We start from the raw sequence: 15,894 nt of genomic DNA, 5'->3' as shown, positions 1-15,894 counted from the left end.
ATGGAGTCCAACCTGCAGGGCCCGTTCCTGCTGAACAACGCGCCGCTGGCTCAGTTCTCGGAGGTGAAGGCCCCTGTGTGCCAGTACTCTGTGCAGAACTCCTTCTACAAGCTCAGCCCCCAGGGGCTGGGCCCCCAGCTGCCTGCCGGGACCCCGCACGGGATCACGGACATCCTCAGCAGGCCCGTGGCCGCGCCGAACAGCAGCCTCCTCTCCGGCTACCCCCACGTGGCCGGCTTCGGTGGGCTCGGCTCCCAGGGGGTCTACTACGGTCCCCAGGTGGGGAATTTCTCCAAGGCGGGGAACGAGTACCCCACCCGGACCCGGAACTGCTGGGCGGACACAGGCCAGGACTGGCGAGGTGGGCGGCCGTGCGGCAACAGTGAGTACGGGGAGGGGTTGACGGGGGAAGGGAACGGATGCTCACAGGGGTCCTCGGCCTCCATCCGACAGCCTGGGGCAGACCCCAGGGTCCGGCCCTCCACCTGGTGCAGCACAGGCTTCTCCCCTCCCCCTCCCACCCCGGCTTCTCTCGGATGGGCATCTTGACCCCCGCCCTCACTCCTCACCAGCTGCCCTCCTGGGGAAGCCGGGGTCCCAGGAGACCACACGGCTCACCCCCACCCTGTGTACGGTCCTGCTCACCTTCCGTCTCCTGCCCAGAGCCCGTGTCACCACTTCGTCCAAGCAGGCAAATGCCGTCCCCAGCGAGAATCTGCCACTGCATCACCTTCCCAGAGCCCCCCGCGTGCGCTGGCAGCACTCAGGGACACAGAATGTACCCTGAGCCCATCTCGGTCCCGCTGCCATCAAGGGGGCCTGCTTCGCTCCTCGGGGTTTATGTCAACAACAGCACCCGAACCACCCAGCCTCCGCAAACAGCTGCTGAGTCCAGCCCCACTGGGCCCTCGCTGTCGGGGGGCCTCACCCACCCATCCCCAAACCATGGTTTTCAGAGAGTTGGTCCGGGGCCCCCAGGATGCCAGTCAGACCTGGAGGAGGTGGCAGGTCGTGCACAGGCAGGGGAGCGTCACCCGGGAGGCAGGGGGAGTGACAATGGCTGCAGGAGCCACCCCTGGGCCCGGATCAGGCAGGGGCAGAGGGGGCCTCCACTTCCGTCCCACCTGGGGGCTCCTCCACTGGCACAGGGGCTTGGGGCGGCCCAGGAAAGCCCAAAGCAACCTGCCTTCCGCCCACTATGCTGCTCGGGACCCTCACACCCCTCGTCAGCCTGAAACACGGCGAGTCCCACAGGGGGCCGAGACCTCATCTCTTGGAAGCTATTCTATAACCTGGTTTGTGGGTGCTTTAGGCCTTGAGCTGTCCCTGTCTCTCACTTCCATGTCCCCCTACCCACACACACCCCGTTTCCACACCCCTGCTCTTCAACCCCGCATGCACGTATACACACAGGGAAGTATCTGAGTCAGTGGCTGGATTAACACAAGGCGGGGGGACTGAGGGTGACAGCCTCTCAGGAGGCCTCATCTCCTTTCTGTGCCTTGGCTTCCTCACCTGTAAAGTGAGGACATGGGGTGTGAGGGTCGGCTGCACTGCACAAGGCCCTGCACGTGGGCATTCTGCTTCCCCTGGTCCCTATCCGCCCCCCACGCCCCCCACGCCGAGCTCCCGAGAGGCTGCCCTGGCCGGGCAGGGGTCAGTTCTTGAGGCTCCGTGTCCGGACTCTCCATGGGGTTGAAGCCACATGACTCCCAGGCCTGGTGGCAGGGGAGAGCAGTAACTTGGAACTTAGGGTTCTAGCTTCCCAAAAACCTGGAAAAGGGGATCTCAAGAGCAAGGAAGTGGGGAACTCCCAGGCCCCTGGGGCCCTGACGGTGTGTGGAAGGTGCTAAGTCCGTTTCTCGGTGACCTGAAGGAACATCCCTGAGACCCAGAGGAAACTCATACCGCCCCTCGGGCTGTGGCTGCGTCACTGACCTGAAAGAACATCCCTGAGACCCAGAGGAAACTCCTACCGCCCCTCGGGCTGGGCTGCATCACTGCGTAGTGAGGGCATTGCACAAGGAGACCCAGTTCCAAGCATCCTCTGGCCCTAATCAGCTGCAACCTGGGGCAGGCGCCCTCGGGGTCCCCGCCCACCCAGACATGGCGGAGGTGTGCTGCTTGGGTGAGAGGTGCCACCGCGCCCCTGCAGCCTCAGCGGCTTCTCCGTACGGGCGCTCACCCTGTGGGAGAGGCAGGACAGGGCTGGCACCCCCAACCCCGCGAACCGCACACTTCCTTCCTCCCACCAGCCCCGGACCCCCTGAGCGACAGCATTCACAAGAAGAAGCACACCCGGCCCACCTTCACGGGGCACCAGATCTTTGCCCTGGAGAAGACCTTCGAGCAGACCAAGTACTTGGCGGGTCCCGAGAGGGCGCGGCTGGCATACTCGCTGGGGATGACCGAGTCGCAGGTCAAGGTGAGTGTGTGAGGGACAAGAAGGTGTCTGCCTGGCAGCGAGGAGCCCCACTCTCTTGGCAACCGCAGCTCAGTGGGAGGCCGTCCTGGTGTTTGGGCACCGCCTGCCCACCTAGCCCTGAAGACGGTAATAATGACCCTAACGCCAAATGGCTGTCATCTCCTGAGCCCTGTTCTGAGAGCCTTATGTGTAGCAGCCCAGTTAAACCTCACAGCAACCTGGCGGGTGGGCCTTATTACCCATCTTACAGGTGAAGAAACAATCTCAGCTGAGCCTTTTGCCCCAGGTCACCGGCTGGTAAGTGAGTACCCTGGATTAGAGGGCTCTAACCTCATGCCTTCCCCTCCTCTGCACGTCGAGGCTAGAAGTTTCAAGAGCTGATGGCAGCCTCTGGGCCGGATCAGAGCTGGCTTCAGGCTTGTTCCGTTAGCCAGGCAAATGAGCCCACCTTGGTTCACCAAACTCGAAAGTGAAGGTAACTGCCCCCCACGCCTGCCCATGAAGTCTGAGCCTCTTTGCTCAGCTCGGGGCAAGGCTGCCTCTCACACTGCACACCTCGGGCCTGAGCTCGGTGGGTAAGGCAGCTTCTGTCCCCGCAGGCTCCCGGGGGGACCCCTGGCAACTCTGAGGCTCACTGTTCCCTGAGGGGCTCTGGCGGGGGGCACTAAAGAAGCAAGCTCTGGGCTGTGCTGTAACTGCCCGGCACTGTGACAAGGCGACGGGCTTGAGGGGAGAAGGAAGCACAGGGGCAGCCGGGGACCCTGGCCTGGGCTCCCTCAGGGCGCTGCATCTCCAGCCGGCCAACCCCCAGGCAGCTCCCTCCAGCCAACGTTAACTCCCAAGGAGAGGAAGCGCCGAGTCTAAGAGGAAGGTCTTTCCGTACCACTCCGCTTCTTTGGGTCCTTTCTGCACGCTTCTGTCTCCAGTAATGAGCACGTGTTATTTTTATATTTGGGGGGCAATGATTCATGAAGCTCAGTGAAGGTCTGTGAGGTTAAAAGCACGTCAGCCCCTTCCACCCAAGTACTCAGATGGCAAAGGAGAGGCAGATTCACCGCAGGGAGGCTTGGAGCTAAGACGAAAGGGCTGCTGCACTCACATTTATTTTTATTTTATTGCCCCCCTCAGAAAAAAAAAGTAGTGTGACTATGACAGCCTAGTCCATTGCTGAACCATTTATTTTACGATCAAGATGAGGCTGGGGGGGGGGGGGCTTCCCTGGTGGCGCAGTGGTTGAGAGTCCACCTGCCGATGCAGGCGACACGGGTTCGTGCCCCGGTCCGGGAGGATCCCGCATGCCGCAGAGCGGCTGGGCCCGTGAGCCATGGCCACTGAGCCTGCGCGTCCGGAGCCTGTGCTCCGCAACGGGAGAGGCCACAGCAGTGAGAGGCCCGCGTACCGCACACACACACAAAAAGATGAGGCTAGGGGGATACTTGCCACCGAGTGGAGCCGCCCTCCCCAAAGGGGCCCTGTGCACGCTGCATGCCAGCGTGTCCTCAGGGCCCTTCTCCTCCCAGGTGTGGTTCCAGAACCGGAGGACCAAGTGGCGGAAGAAGAGTGCCCTGGAACCCTCGTCCTCCACGCCCCGGGCCTCGGGAGGGGACCGCGCGGCCTCGGAGAATGATGACGACGAGTACAACAAGCCGCTGGACCCCGACTCAGACGACGAGAAGATCCGGCTGCTGCTCCGCAAGCACCGCGCCGCCTTCTCGGTGCTCAGCCTGGGCGCGCACAGCTGACCCCGCCGGCCTCCGCGTCCCCGCTGTTCCCAAAAGGCTAACGGGGGCTGCGGGGGGGGGGGAATGGGGAGGGGGGAGGATGGAGGGGGAGAAGCAGGAGACGGAGGGGAAGGAGGGGGGGAGGGGGCCAGTCTCCTAAGGGAGGAGGGGGCAAAGAGGGAGACGTGAACTTGTCCTGAGACCGGGCACACCTTCCGCCGTCCTGCACCTCTGTGGGCCCAGGCCTGGCCCTGCCAGCTCTGCAGATTCTAAGTACACAGGTAGATGAAAAGCGATCAGGCTCTGCGGCCAGGACACTGGCTGTGGGGTCCCAGACACGCCACCGTGGCAGTTGTGGGGGCGGGGGAGCCTTCCCCCAGGGAAACCGTTGGCTCCGGCAAGGGTCTCCCTGTGGGCTGACTGCAGAAGAAGAGCTGGCATGTCCAGGGACCCTCCTCGGACCCTGGCACAGGAAGGATCCCACTTGAGGGGCCAGAGCCCAAAACCTAATCCAGGCGGGAGGAAACCCACCCCAGGGAGGGGAAATGGGTCCCAGCAAAGAAGGAATACCCCTGACACCCAACTCAAGGATCGTGCCCTTGGGAGGAGCTGTCCTCCTGTGATCCCTTCTCCACTCTGCCCTCAGAGGGGATCCCCCAACCCAGGACGGGAAGAGATTAGAAGCGCCCACTGGGGTAAGAGGCAGAGAGAAGGTGGGAAACGCCGGCACCCATGCTGCACCCCAAAGCCTCCCACCTGGGCTCCCCTCGGTGCCTGCCAGTGCACAGACAGGACCCCCAGAGAGAAGGGAGCATCCCGCCGGGGAGGGACTCAGGGCAGGGAGGGACCTCAGAACCCCCTGTTCCTCCGATGGGGCACCCCCGCAGGAGAGGAGAGGACCTGGCGGGAGGCGCTCGCATGGAACCCACAACCCTCCCTTCCCAGGAGGACCCAGCAGCCTGGCCTTGGAGCTGGTGCTGCGGAGGGCGCTGCCCAGCAGGTGGGAAGGACGAGGGCTGCAGCAGGCGGGGTGGGTGAGGCCCTAGAGGAATGCAGCACAAAAGGCACCAAGCAGTCGCCCATCTTCACTGGCTTTTAACAAATAAAGGGTAAAAATAAAAGTCCCAGAAACCTCCCCATGGCTCATGTGTTTCCGAAAGACTGTCTGTGGGGTCCCAGGCGAGCCAGCTGCCGGGGGGCCCCTCCAGAGGGCAGCGTCTCTGCCCCCAGGGGACAGGGCTCTGGGAATCAGGAGACCTGCAGGCGTGGGTAAGTCTTGGTGGTATGCGCCAGGCAGCGCCATAGTACAGAAGCCCGAGAGGCATTCAGCAGGGTCCTTGACCTGTAGGAGCTCATGGCCTCATGGGGGAAATTATCTGTGGGGAATTCGGTACCGTAAGGAAAAGATCCCGGGGCAGAGAATAGCAGCAATGACAACGACTGAACACCTACTAACTCTTCCCACGTGGAAGGCCCGACGATGTCACGTGACCCCACCGGAAACCCGGGAGGAGGGCTTGTCCCTCTTGCATGGATGAGAAAACACAGGCCCAGAAGGTACCTACACCAAGTTCCAGAAGTGGGATGAGGCCACCTGAGCTGACGACCAGGCCCTCACGTCTACCGCAAGGGGCAGCGCCTTTTGCAGGCCTCTCCTGTAAAACCAGAGGCTGGGATGAGATGTGCTTTCAGGACCTTCCAGCTGTAACCGTCTATGCCAGCTCCAGGAGGCCTCCGAGCTGTGAGAAGCCTGCCCCCTTTGCTGTCCCAGCAAGTCCTTCTGTGGTCCCTTGGGCCCCAAAGGGTGGGAGAATGGGCCGGTGCAGTCGGCCTGGAGCGGGAAGGAGGGTGGGAGGGAGACCGCAGCTCGGGGCCTCTTGGAAACAGCAGCACCAAGGCTTCATCATAACCCTGCTGGACCCGGAGGATGGAGGGCCATAGCAAGAAGATATAGGATGCTTCTGAGCTGTGATCCTCATTCCACAATGAGGCCCACACTCGGTCTCTCTCCACGTAAGGTGGGAAGGAAATAAGGACGCACCTGCCCTGTGTGCTCCTGGCCACAAGCTGACACGGGGGTCCTGAGCTGCAGCAGGCCGGATGGCCACCTGGGAGGACCCAAGGACCCTCCGGGTACAGCCACAGAGACGAAAAACTCTGTGAGCCAGACGGGGCCCAGGATTTCCTGAGCACTTTGAGGAGAGTCTGGGGCCTGCTGGCCAGAGGAGGCTTTCAACATAATGCAGGTGCAAAGTCATGAGGCAGGCATGGGGAGAAGCCAGGGACAAGAAAACTGGGCTCGTTTGCCTTCTTCATAAGTGTATTACAATCCTAACACTCTATTATAGCTATAATTCTTGCATGTCTGATTCACATTGTCTGGGGTCAGTATTATATCAAGTGAAGGGAAAATTTTTTCTGCCGAGGAAACATTTGCTGAGCTAAACAAAACTTCCTCCAATGTCCAAGTTCTGGGACACCTGCCACTGGAACCTCTGAGTCAAGGCCTCCAGCCTTCCTGGAGTCCCCCTACCTCACCCCTGCTCCCAAGTATGGGGTCAAGCGAGGAAGAGGCACTGCTCAGGCCTCATCTAGGGACCAGATTCCCAGTTTGAAGGAGGAGAAGAGCCACAGGTGAATGGCCCAGATGCCCGAGGGTAATTTGGATAAATTTTGCCCTCTGTGGATGCGTGCACACTCGTGTGTGTGTGTGTGTGTGTGTGTGTGTGTGTGTGTAGCTGGGAGGAACTCAGGACTATTTCACTTCATCCATCATAAAGAAATCATAAGTCATAGCGCCCCCCTTCTCCTTCTCCATTCCTGGTCACAAAGGGCCTTCTTGTATACGCTGAGTTAAAGAAAACTACACAACTTTAAGAATATTCATGCGTCTGGCAACTTCCCTCTGACCACAGGAGAAACTTTTCTCCTGTGGGATGAATAAAGAGAAAGACGCTCAGCCCTAGGCTCCTGAGAGCGACCGAGTCCTGCCCTGCCAGCAGCCCAGGAGGCTCCCAAGGCAGGCAAGATTCTGCCCCGTCCACAGCCCTCCCGCTTGCGGCTTCCAGTGTAGGAAAGACCTGACGTGTCCCGAGCAGGGCGGGGCTGAAGCTAGGGATGACACTGTCTTAGCAGGTTCCGAATGGCCATATCCCAATGGCAACAATCAAAGAAAAGAATGGGGACTGAAATCTCACTGCTGGCAATCCCTCCTCCTTCTCAGCCACCCCCAGGATTTGAGCCCAGATACCAGCCAGCCCGAGTCTTTGCCTGAGCATGGCAGAGGGGACTGGGTTCAGTTAGAGCTGGGCTCGAACACTGGCGCCACCACTCTCTGTGTCACTGGGCGAGTGACTTAACCTCTGAGCCTCAGTTTACTCATCTGTAAGATGGGAGTAATTATACATACCTCACACGGTCTCTGTAAGATCAGAACTCACGAGCATGCATGGCATATACAGACACCCAACAGTATCTGCTATGTTATTTCAAGAGGGCTGTGGAGGCCGACAGGCCCGAGTCTGGGTCCCCATGTCACCAAGTAGTCGCTGGGTCACCGTGACCAAGTTAGGTAACCTCTTGAAATCCAGTCTCCTCATCTGTGAAGTGAAGCTGATATGGTTATCAGCAAGACCCAGCAGAAGATGCACTGAAATCACCTGCAAGGTGTAAAAGGGGGCGGGAATTCCCATAGCGGCGTGCTCACACCCTCTCCTTCCTTCTGCCAGGAAGCGGCAGAGCCAGTCCTAAGCGGGTCTTCTTCACAGTGGGACAGGCAGGTTCAAAGTCACAGCTACCCATTCCTATAAGTACTCAAGCCCCAGCAGGTCAGCTGCTATCGGGAGGTTATGGAAGGCCTCGCGTGTGACCAGATTCATTTACCTGCCAAAAGCCTGAGGTTCTGGACTCTGGGGCACGGAGTCAAGTCAGATGCTGAGGGCTGGATTCAGTTTGCAGACGTGTTTGTTTGAGGGGCAGAACAGTGCATTTACAGAAACTTTAGCTGGTCTGTAGGCCGAGCAAGCCTGGTGCCGTGAGTGACCCTCACGATTTCCTGGCACATCCCTGGCCTGGTCCCCACAGGGTCCATCCCCTGCCTGATCCCTGAAGGCATGTGGGTCTATACGTCCTGCTCTGAAGCCTCGATACCCTAAGACATGGTCCATGGACGAGCAGCAGCAGCCTCCCCTGGGCACTTGTTAGAAATGCAGACTCTCAGGTCCCATCTCAACCCTCCCGAATCCGAATCTGCGTTTGTAGCCAGATCCCCAGGTGGTCTGTAGGTGCGAGAAGATGGACGGCGAGCATGACCGTGTGAGTGTGTATGGACGACCCTCCTTTTCTCAGAGCACAGAGCCTGGCCCAAATTAGGTGCTCAACAAAAAACTGTTAGATACATAGAGATGCACTGACCTAAGTTGGGCTTTCTATCCCATCACCAAATGCCCACAGGGACCTGTGCTTCTGCAATCCTCCTTTCTCCTTTGTCAGCCACTGCTAAGAGTTGCCGCCCTGCGTCTCGGCTCTGGGCCTCTCTGAGCCTCGTCCCGCACCTGAGGTGGCCCTGGCCTTGCCTGGGAGGGCTGCGTGTGCCTTGTAGCAGCTGCTTTCTTGTCCCCAGTGATCTCTCCTTTTGCTCACAGTCAGGTTCCAGCTGTGTTTTACGTGGTTTCAAATGCTATGAATCTACGTACCCAAGGTCAAAACTCCTTGTCTTTCCATTCTAAGGCCAGGGCTGTGTCAGCTGCCAGGTGTATGAGGACCTGCAAGTTACAGAGGACACAAGAGGACTAGATGAGGGCCCTCATCAAAGGCTCCCTGACCAAGGGCACTGCAGTGCACGGTTACAGTGAACACCGTTCTTCTCGGTATGGTTTCTGATGCTTTATAACTGATGGCCAGTGTCCCTGGATGGAGCAGATACGCCACAGCCAGAGAAAATATTCATTTAGGCAGTCTCCTAAGCTCGCCCGACGCTAGACCTTGTCAGACATACAGATACCCAGGGCCTTTCCGGGATATTCTGGGCCGGTGTGGCCCTGGAATGTGCCTGGTTAACAAGTGCCCCAGGACTTGGCAGTGGACAGATTTGGCAAATGGTGATCTTAGAAGCCCAACTTGACTTCAATTCACGTTGGCTCTCCCTGAGTTGTTCTGTGACCCACGCTGAATTCTACAACTTTTCCTTCCTGCCCAGGAGACAAAGACCCACATAGTCAGGGAAGGCAGCAGGGGTGCAAGAAACGGTGCAAAGGGTCTGGGTCTTCTTCCTCAGGAAGGACAGAGAGATGGCAGGACCCTTCTGGTTTCCTGCTGCCACTGGCATCAGTCCTGTGCCTGTGATACTATGGAAAGGTCTGATACACTCAAACCTCCAAGGGGTCTTGGGAGAGACCCTGCCCTAACTAAGGAATTTGCTAACCCGCTGCCTCTATGTTCTGGAAGAGAAAGCAGCGTTGGCCTTGCAGTTCCAGCGCTGCTTTAGCCGGGACACCACATGCCACGGTGAAAACAGCCAGGGCAGAGGGCTCTGCAGCCCAGCTGCGGGAAAACTGTAGAGTACTGTGCACTGCCCAGTAAACGGCAGCTTCCCCTCTGCGAGGAGGAAAAGGGCACAGCGCGCTTCTGTGGTTTGGGCTCGCCGGGTGTGGACCCCTGCGGCCTCTGATAAGGCCACCCTGGAGAACAACCTACCTGCCATTTTTTTGATTGATCTTGTGTGGACAGGCCGACCCACCCCCATCTCCGGGCACGGATGATTGACACCACTCTAAGCCAATCAGTGAATGCCACCTCCCTGGTCACGTGATGGATTGGTCCAGGGATGGGCCCGCGGCTCAGTCCCGACCAATGAGCGAAGGACCAGGTTGCTCTGGGGAGTGCCCGCTTCCCTCTCTACCTGGAGCGCCAAGTGGCCTGGCCATTGGCCTGCCCGGGAAGGGGCCAGCCTGGTGGAAAGAGGATCTGAGAGCGGGACTGAACTGGTGACAGTGTTTCAGCCAAGCCTAGCCTTTTCAGGAGACAAGACACACCCTTTTGTCTTCAGTCTGGTTGAGCTGGGTTTCTATAATTTACAGCTCAAAGAACACTATTGGAGTAAAAAAATGTTTCTTTTACCCCTGTTGTTTGCTTATAGGCTGGCCCTGCCAGGGAGCCTGTAGGGACATGGGGACAGATGGCCAAAGGGGAGCTGCCCTGGGTTCGGGTTTCCCAGCCTGCCTTCCTTGACAGCTGTCCCCGCACTTCCTCTCTTTACTCCCCAGCTCTCCTCTCTCAGCTCTGGCCCCCGGTAATGGACCATCCTTCGTGACAGGAAGGGACTGGGTTAAACCTCCCATCCCCAGCTTTTATTCTTCCAAGCCGTGATCAGATTCCTGATGAGAGCAGCGCCTAGCCCTGGTGGGGAGCCACACTTATGTTGCGGCCGGTGGGTGGCGGCGTGTCTGCCGGCTCAGGCTGCCTGGGAGGAGATGGGCGGTCTGTCCGCCCCACCCCCAAGGCTGAGGAAATCCTCCAGAGACCCTAAGAGTCCAGGATTTGGAGTAGCAGCTACCTCCCACCCCCTGCCGTGCCACCCCCTGCTGTGCCACCCCCTGCAGCCTCCTCTATCATCTGTCTTGTGCTGCTCTGCTGAGAAGAGTCGAGCTGCAGGCCCCTTCTTGCCATGTTTGAGCTGTGCCGAGTCTACGAGTAACAGAACAGAAGTTGCTCAGATCCAGTCTTGTTCCCAGTCACTTGCAGGCCCAGGAGCCTTCTGCCCTAAGGGCTCAGAGCATCCTCGGTGGTCCTGATGCTTCTCTCCCAGAAGCCCCACCTTAGATGCCCTGACCTGGCCCCTCCAATACTCTGTCACTCTTCAGAGCAATGAACCAGAGGCTGACCCGACCTTTGACGACAGCTTTGGGGGCAGGTGGGGCGAGGACCCAGTTTGCACAGGTGGGAAGAGAGCTTCAGAGGACGGGGCGGGGGGGGAGGGCTGGGCGGGCTAACCTCAAGCAGAACCCCCTGGGGCAGGACACATTCTTTTTTTTTTTTTAATGTTTTGATATGTGGAAATTTTTTTTTTTACTTTTATTTATTTTTTGGCTGCATTGGGTCTTCATTGCTGCACACGAGCTTTCTCTAGTTGCGGCGAGCGGGGGCTACTCTTCGTTGTGGTGCACGGGCTTCTCATTGCGGTGGCTTCTCTTGTTGCAAAGCACGGGCTGTAGGTGCGTGGGTTTCAGTAGTTGTGGCACATGGGCTCACTAGTTGCGGCACACGGGCTCTAGAGCGCAGGCTCAGTAGTTGTGGCGCGCGGGTTTAGCTGCTCCGCAGCATGTGGGATCTTCCCAGACCAGGGATTGAACCCGTGTCCCCTGCGTTAGCAGGCGGATTCTTAACCACTGCATCACCAGGGAAGTCCCCAGGGCACATTCTTAAACCAACAGTTGTCTCGTCCTACTCGTTCCAGGGGGAAGGCGGTGATGTTGGCAGTGGTGGAGAGGCTGGTTGCCCCCCACGTAGAGCAGCTTGCCGGCCTCTTTCCCACAGCCAACCCAGAAGGCTCTCATTCAGGGCCCTTCATTAGGCCTCTCTTAGTGGGCAAACACACACCATTAATCTTGGTAAAGTGAGTGAAAGCACATTCACCTGTCCAAGCAGGAGAATTAATGTTGTGTCAATAGGAAATTCGTGTTTACCTCTGGCCTTTATGTCTTCCCTTTGCTATGAACACCCCAGGGTGGGGTGCGGGACCGCCCAGATGCGGGACTGTGGTTAGAAGAGAAAAACAAAACCTCACAGCCCAGGTGCTGGCCGCAGACAAGGGGGTGGTAACAGCAGTGCATCGGGACAGAGCCTCTCTCCCTGCACCGTGGGCCTAGGGACACATGCTCCCTACCCCGCGGGGACACAGTGGCTGCCAGAGACACCTTTTTCTTTTTCTTCCCAGCACACAAGGCTATGATCTCTCACACCAGCACGGGCTGAATGGGGCCACTGTTTACTGAGCACCTACTAAGTGCCCGGCACTGTGTGTGGTGACTGACCCATAGTTCCCAAGAATCCTCCAAAGCAGGTATGCTGCCTTTTTCTCAGATAAAGAAGATACTGCAAGCTGTACAGCAGAAATTAGCACAACATTGTAAATCAACTATACTTCAATTAAATAAATAAATAAAATTTTAAAAAGGGAGGTACTGCCGTGCAGAAAAATGCAATAGGTTAGCCTCGAGGCCACACACGGAGAGCAGGTGGGTTTGAACCCAGGTCCGACTCCAAAGCCAGCATTTCCCCAGTAAGCCTCACACAGGCACTTTCACTGCAGGCGGGATCAAGTACAACGTGTGAGGATAAGTGTAAAGACGGGAAGACTCCAGAAGGCCCTTCTGGGTCGTTCTCCACCGCCCCACCCCGGGAATGGCTCACTGAGGGAGGGGCAGGGAGCAGCCGGGCTGGGCCACTGACTTGAGTGTGAGGGTGTGTGTGTGCCTGTGTGCCCCAGGAAAAGAACCCAAACCGGCCGATAAGATCCCTCCTTTCCAGAGCAAAGCACCAATTAAACACAGGGCAGATGTGAGCAAATAAAGCTGTGGCGTCCGGAGGGAAAATCAATATGAGATTATATGCCCGAGCCCAGTCATATACCAATTAATAAGCACGGGTGCGGCCGGGTGCCGGGGGAGATAAGTCCCCCAGCCACAGGCGGGCGCTGCCTGTACCTGCCCCTGGCTCAGAGGGGGCTGCAGGCCCTGGTTCCAGAGGGGGCCCCAGACTGAACAGTGAAGGGTCGGGGAAGGAAGCGGGGAAGAAGAGAAAGAGAGCTTCCCTCAGTCAGCTGGGAGTAGAAGGAAGAGGGTGTGATGGGTGAGAGATGCTTGCGAGGGTGGTACCCACTGGAAGAGAACAAGCAACTCAGACCACGCAGACAGGCTGCTTGATACTTCATTTGCCACAGAAGATATAAGGTGCTCGCTTTTGGAAAGTGAGTGGCAAAAAATGGCAAAAATGGGAAAACCGGAAAACAAATTTCTACCCCCAAGAAATGATTTTGGAAGCCCCTGGTTTATTCGGTCCACGTTTTATTTAATTTAGAAAGTACAAAAGAATCTAAAACAGAATGAATATATGTATATGTATAACCGCATGGCTTTGCTGTACACCTGGAACTCACACAGCCTTGTAAATCAACTAGACGCCAATAGAATCTAAATTTAAAATAAATGAATTTTTAAAAAAAGAAAGTACAGCCAAGCAGTTAATCAGGTGATAAAAGACAAGTGGCAAAGCTTTGCCGCACAGGACCGGGTGACCAACGGGGTGGGGCTGTCCAGAACATTCCATGGACGGACTTCAGGCGCACTGCCGGCTGCCAGGGACAAGGCGGCGTGACCCGCAGCCACCTGCCACAGAGTTTACCAAGTATAGCAGCGCCGCTGCCCCAGAGAGGTGGCTTTGGCGTCAGCGGGACAAGTTAAAAGTGCTGGGGAAAGGGACCCTGGCTGCGGGCCTGGCGCCCGGCCAGTCGCAAGGGCAGTTACAGATAGCAGAGTCCTTGGGGTCCAGACATGGGGTCCAGAGCGAGCACTGCATCCCCGAAAATTACCAACCCTCTTGGGGAAAGGAGATCCAATGTTGTTCTGGAAGCAGAGAACAAAAGTGGAAGGAAAGATGCAAATCAGTGATGAAACAGGCACCTGCTTCCGTCCTTCCTACCGGAAGCTCCCTGCACCCCGAATACTCCCGGACTCGAGCCCCAGAGGCGGAGGCCCCTCGAGAGTGGGAGTTCTGCGGCCCAAGGGCTGCTGCGTGCCAAAGAAAAACGAAATTTGCTAGCCGAATATTTTTTAGACATTTTGCAAGATGCACGGCCTCCCTGACAATTTTTAATGTACTAACTGCCTGGTCCAGTGAGCTGATTAATTGGTGCTGGAGCGATCAATAAAAACCAGAAAATTAAAACAATTTTAAAGTGATTAACTAGTTTAACACCTGTCTCCCGTCACGTCAGCACAGGAAGAAAAATAAAGCAGGTGTCGAAGGGGCTCCTGAAGCAAGAGAAAACAGCGCCTGCCTCGGAGAAATGACAGATCACGGCTGGGGGATCAATCCGAGGGCTCGCAGCCCTTCCCGAGCCCGGGAAGGCGCCGCAAGAGCTGGGCGCCCTCGGCCCCCCTGCAGAGCCGCTCCTCAGCTCGGGAGGGTCGGTGTCTGTCCAGACCCCCAAAACAGGGCGGGAGGGGGCGGGGGGGGGGGGGAGCAGAACATCTTGCCCCAGGGCTCCGGATGGCATCTGATGCGACGGTACCAGCTCACCTCCCGACCCCAGTCCCCGACCCTCGGCGCTGAGTCTGCAGTACGCGGAGCATTATGTGCAGTGAAGTGCAGTTTGCGGACCCTGGGGTCACAGGTCTCCGGGATCACCGGGTCTTCCATTCTAGAAGCTTCAGGCCTCCACTCTTACTCTCTAGGGAAACAGAGCTTCCCACCGTCCACCGTTCCCCGCCGCCTCCTGCCTGGCTGTGCCTACAGGAGCGGCAGGTGCCTGCCTGGCGCTGGCCAGATGCCCCTCTAACTCCTTGTGCCGACCTCACTCGCCCCCGACCCCCCGCCATCAGCTGGAACAGAAGCCGGACAGCAGGAGTCACTTCTCTCCCAAGTTAATGTACTTGACTCAGAATTCCCGGAAGGAAACTCACAGAGCGCAAGAAACCCTAAGATGAGTCTTCTCCAGCTGCCCCACTGAAGTCCTAACGCAGAGTTGAATGAGCAAGGACAGGGGAGGGAAGTCGGGGAGAATTAACAAAGGCTAGAAGTGAAGCCCAGGTGAAGCATGGGCCACGTCTCCAGTTTCACCTTGAAAGTGGACTTGAACTGTGCACGTGTGAAGTGCAGAATATACTTACTGTTACTCACGTTCTAGACAGCTGTCCTGTGGCTTTCTGGCCTGGGCTTACCTCTACGCCCCACTAGGGGTGGGTGGGACCAACCCCTAGGGACAGGACCCAAAGCTCCTCCAGGGAGAGGCTGGGCATCTCGGGCAACCCCTCAAAATGGGGCAGAACGGGCCATGCTCCAGGACAGCCGTGTCACCACTCACCTGCCCTGCGCACCTGAATCCTGCCCACCTTCAGGGTCCCCGATGCCGCAGCTGTCACCCCCAAGACCAGGACAGAAAAGGAACTCAAGCAACAAGAGAAACCTTGCAGCAGGTTTAAAATATTAAAATTTTAAAACATCTTAAAATGTGATTTAAACGTTTTATAATAGGTTTAAAAACATTCAAGCCCTCAGCTGAACTTCTTACTAGCCACCCTCGCTTCAGCAGCCCCTTCCCGTTAACACCTGTCACGCTGGTTATGAATGGAAAAGAGGGTGCAGCAGTGGCCTGGATCAGGGCAGGGTTGGGGACGGCCATCAGTCCTAATAAGAGCATTTCCCGGGTCTCATACTTCCCTCCGGGCTGGGAGTTCTGGTTCTGTACCCAGTGGTTGGGCCTCTCTGTACACAAGTCTGTTTGGGGCCATATCAGTCTCAGTGAAAACTTGCCAAATCCTTTACAGCGAATTTTATGCCAATGACAATCTCACCAAAAAAAGACTCCAATCTTCAGCTCTTTAGCCCACTTTCTAAGATAATCCGTATAGCCAGATCTCCACCTAACACATGAACCACCTCTTGGCATTTCCTGCCACAAGATGTGACTTTGGTGATTTGACCAGGGAGGAAGCTAAGAGGTCCCGCCGTCCAACTTTTCTCATGGATCCC

The 15,894-nt window shown here is 57.4% G+C and overlaps 1 protein-coding gene across 1 annotated transcript; it reads left to right on the top strand.

The window, feature by feature from the left end:
• NKX6-3 (NK6 homeobox 3) lies at positions 1-4,167 on the top strand. Its single transcript, XM_027123037.1, has 3 exons — positions 1-382; positions 2,256-2,425; positions 3,946-4,167. Exons 1-3 carry the CDS (start codon positions 1-3, stop codon positions 4,165-4,167), a joined length of 774 nt encoding a protein of 257 aa, XP_026978838.1.
• Positions 4,168-15,894: the final 11,727 nt, after the last annotated feature.

Source organism: Aethalodelphis obliquidens, unplaced genomic scaffold (assembly GCF_003676395.1).
Source record: "Aethalodelphis obliquidens isolate GAN/ISIS:26980383/991018 unplaced genomic scaffold, ASM367639v1 scaffold25, whole genome shotgun sequence".
In the NCBI taxonomy this organism is placed as follows: domain Eukaryota; kingdom Metazoa; phylum Chordata; class Mammalia; order Artiodactyla; family Delphinidae; genus Aethalodelphis; species Aethalodelphis obliquidens.
The sequence above is the reverse complement of the archived record's forward strand: the minus strand, read 5'-3'. Positions and strand labels throughout refer to the sequence as shown.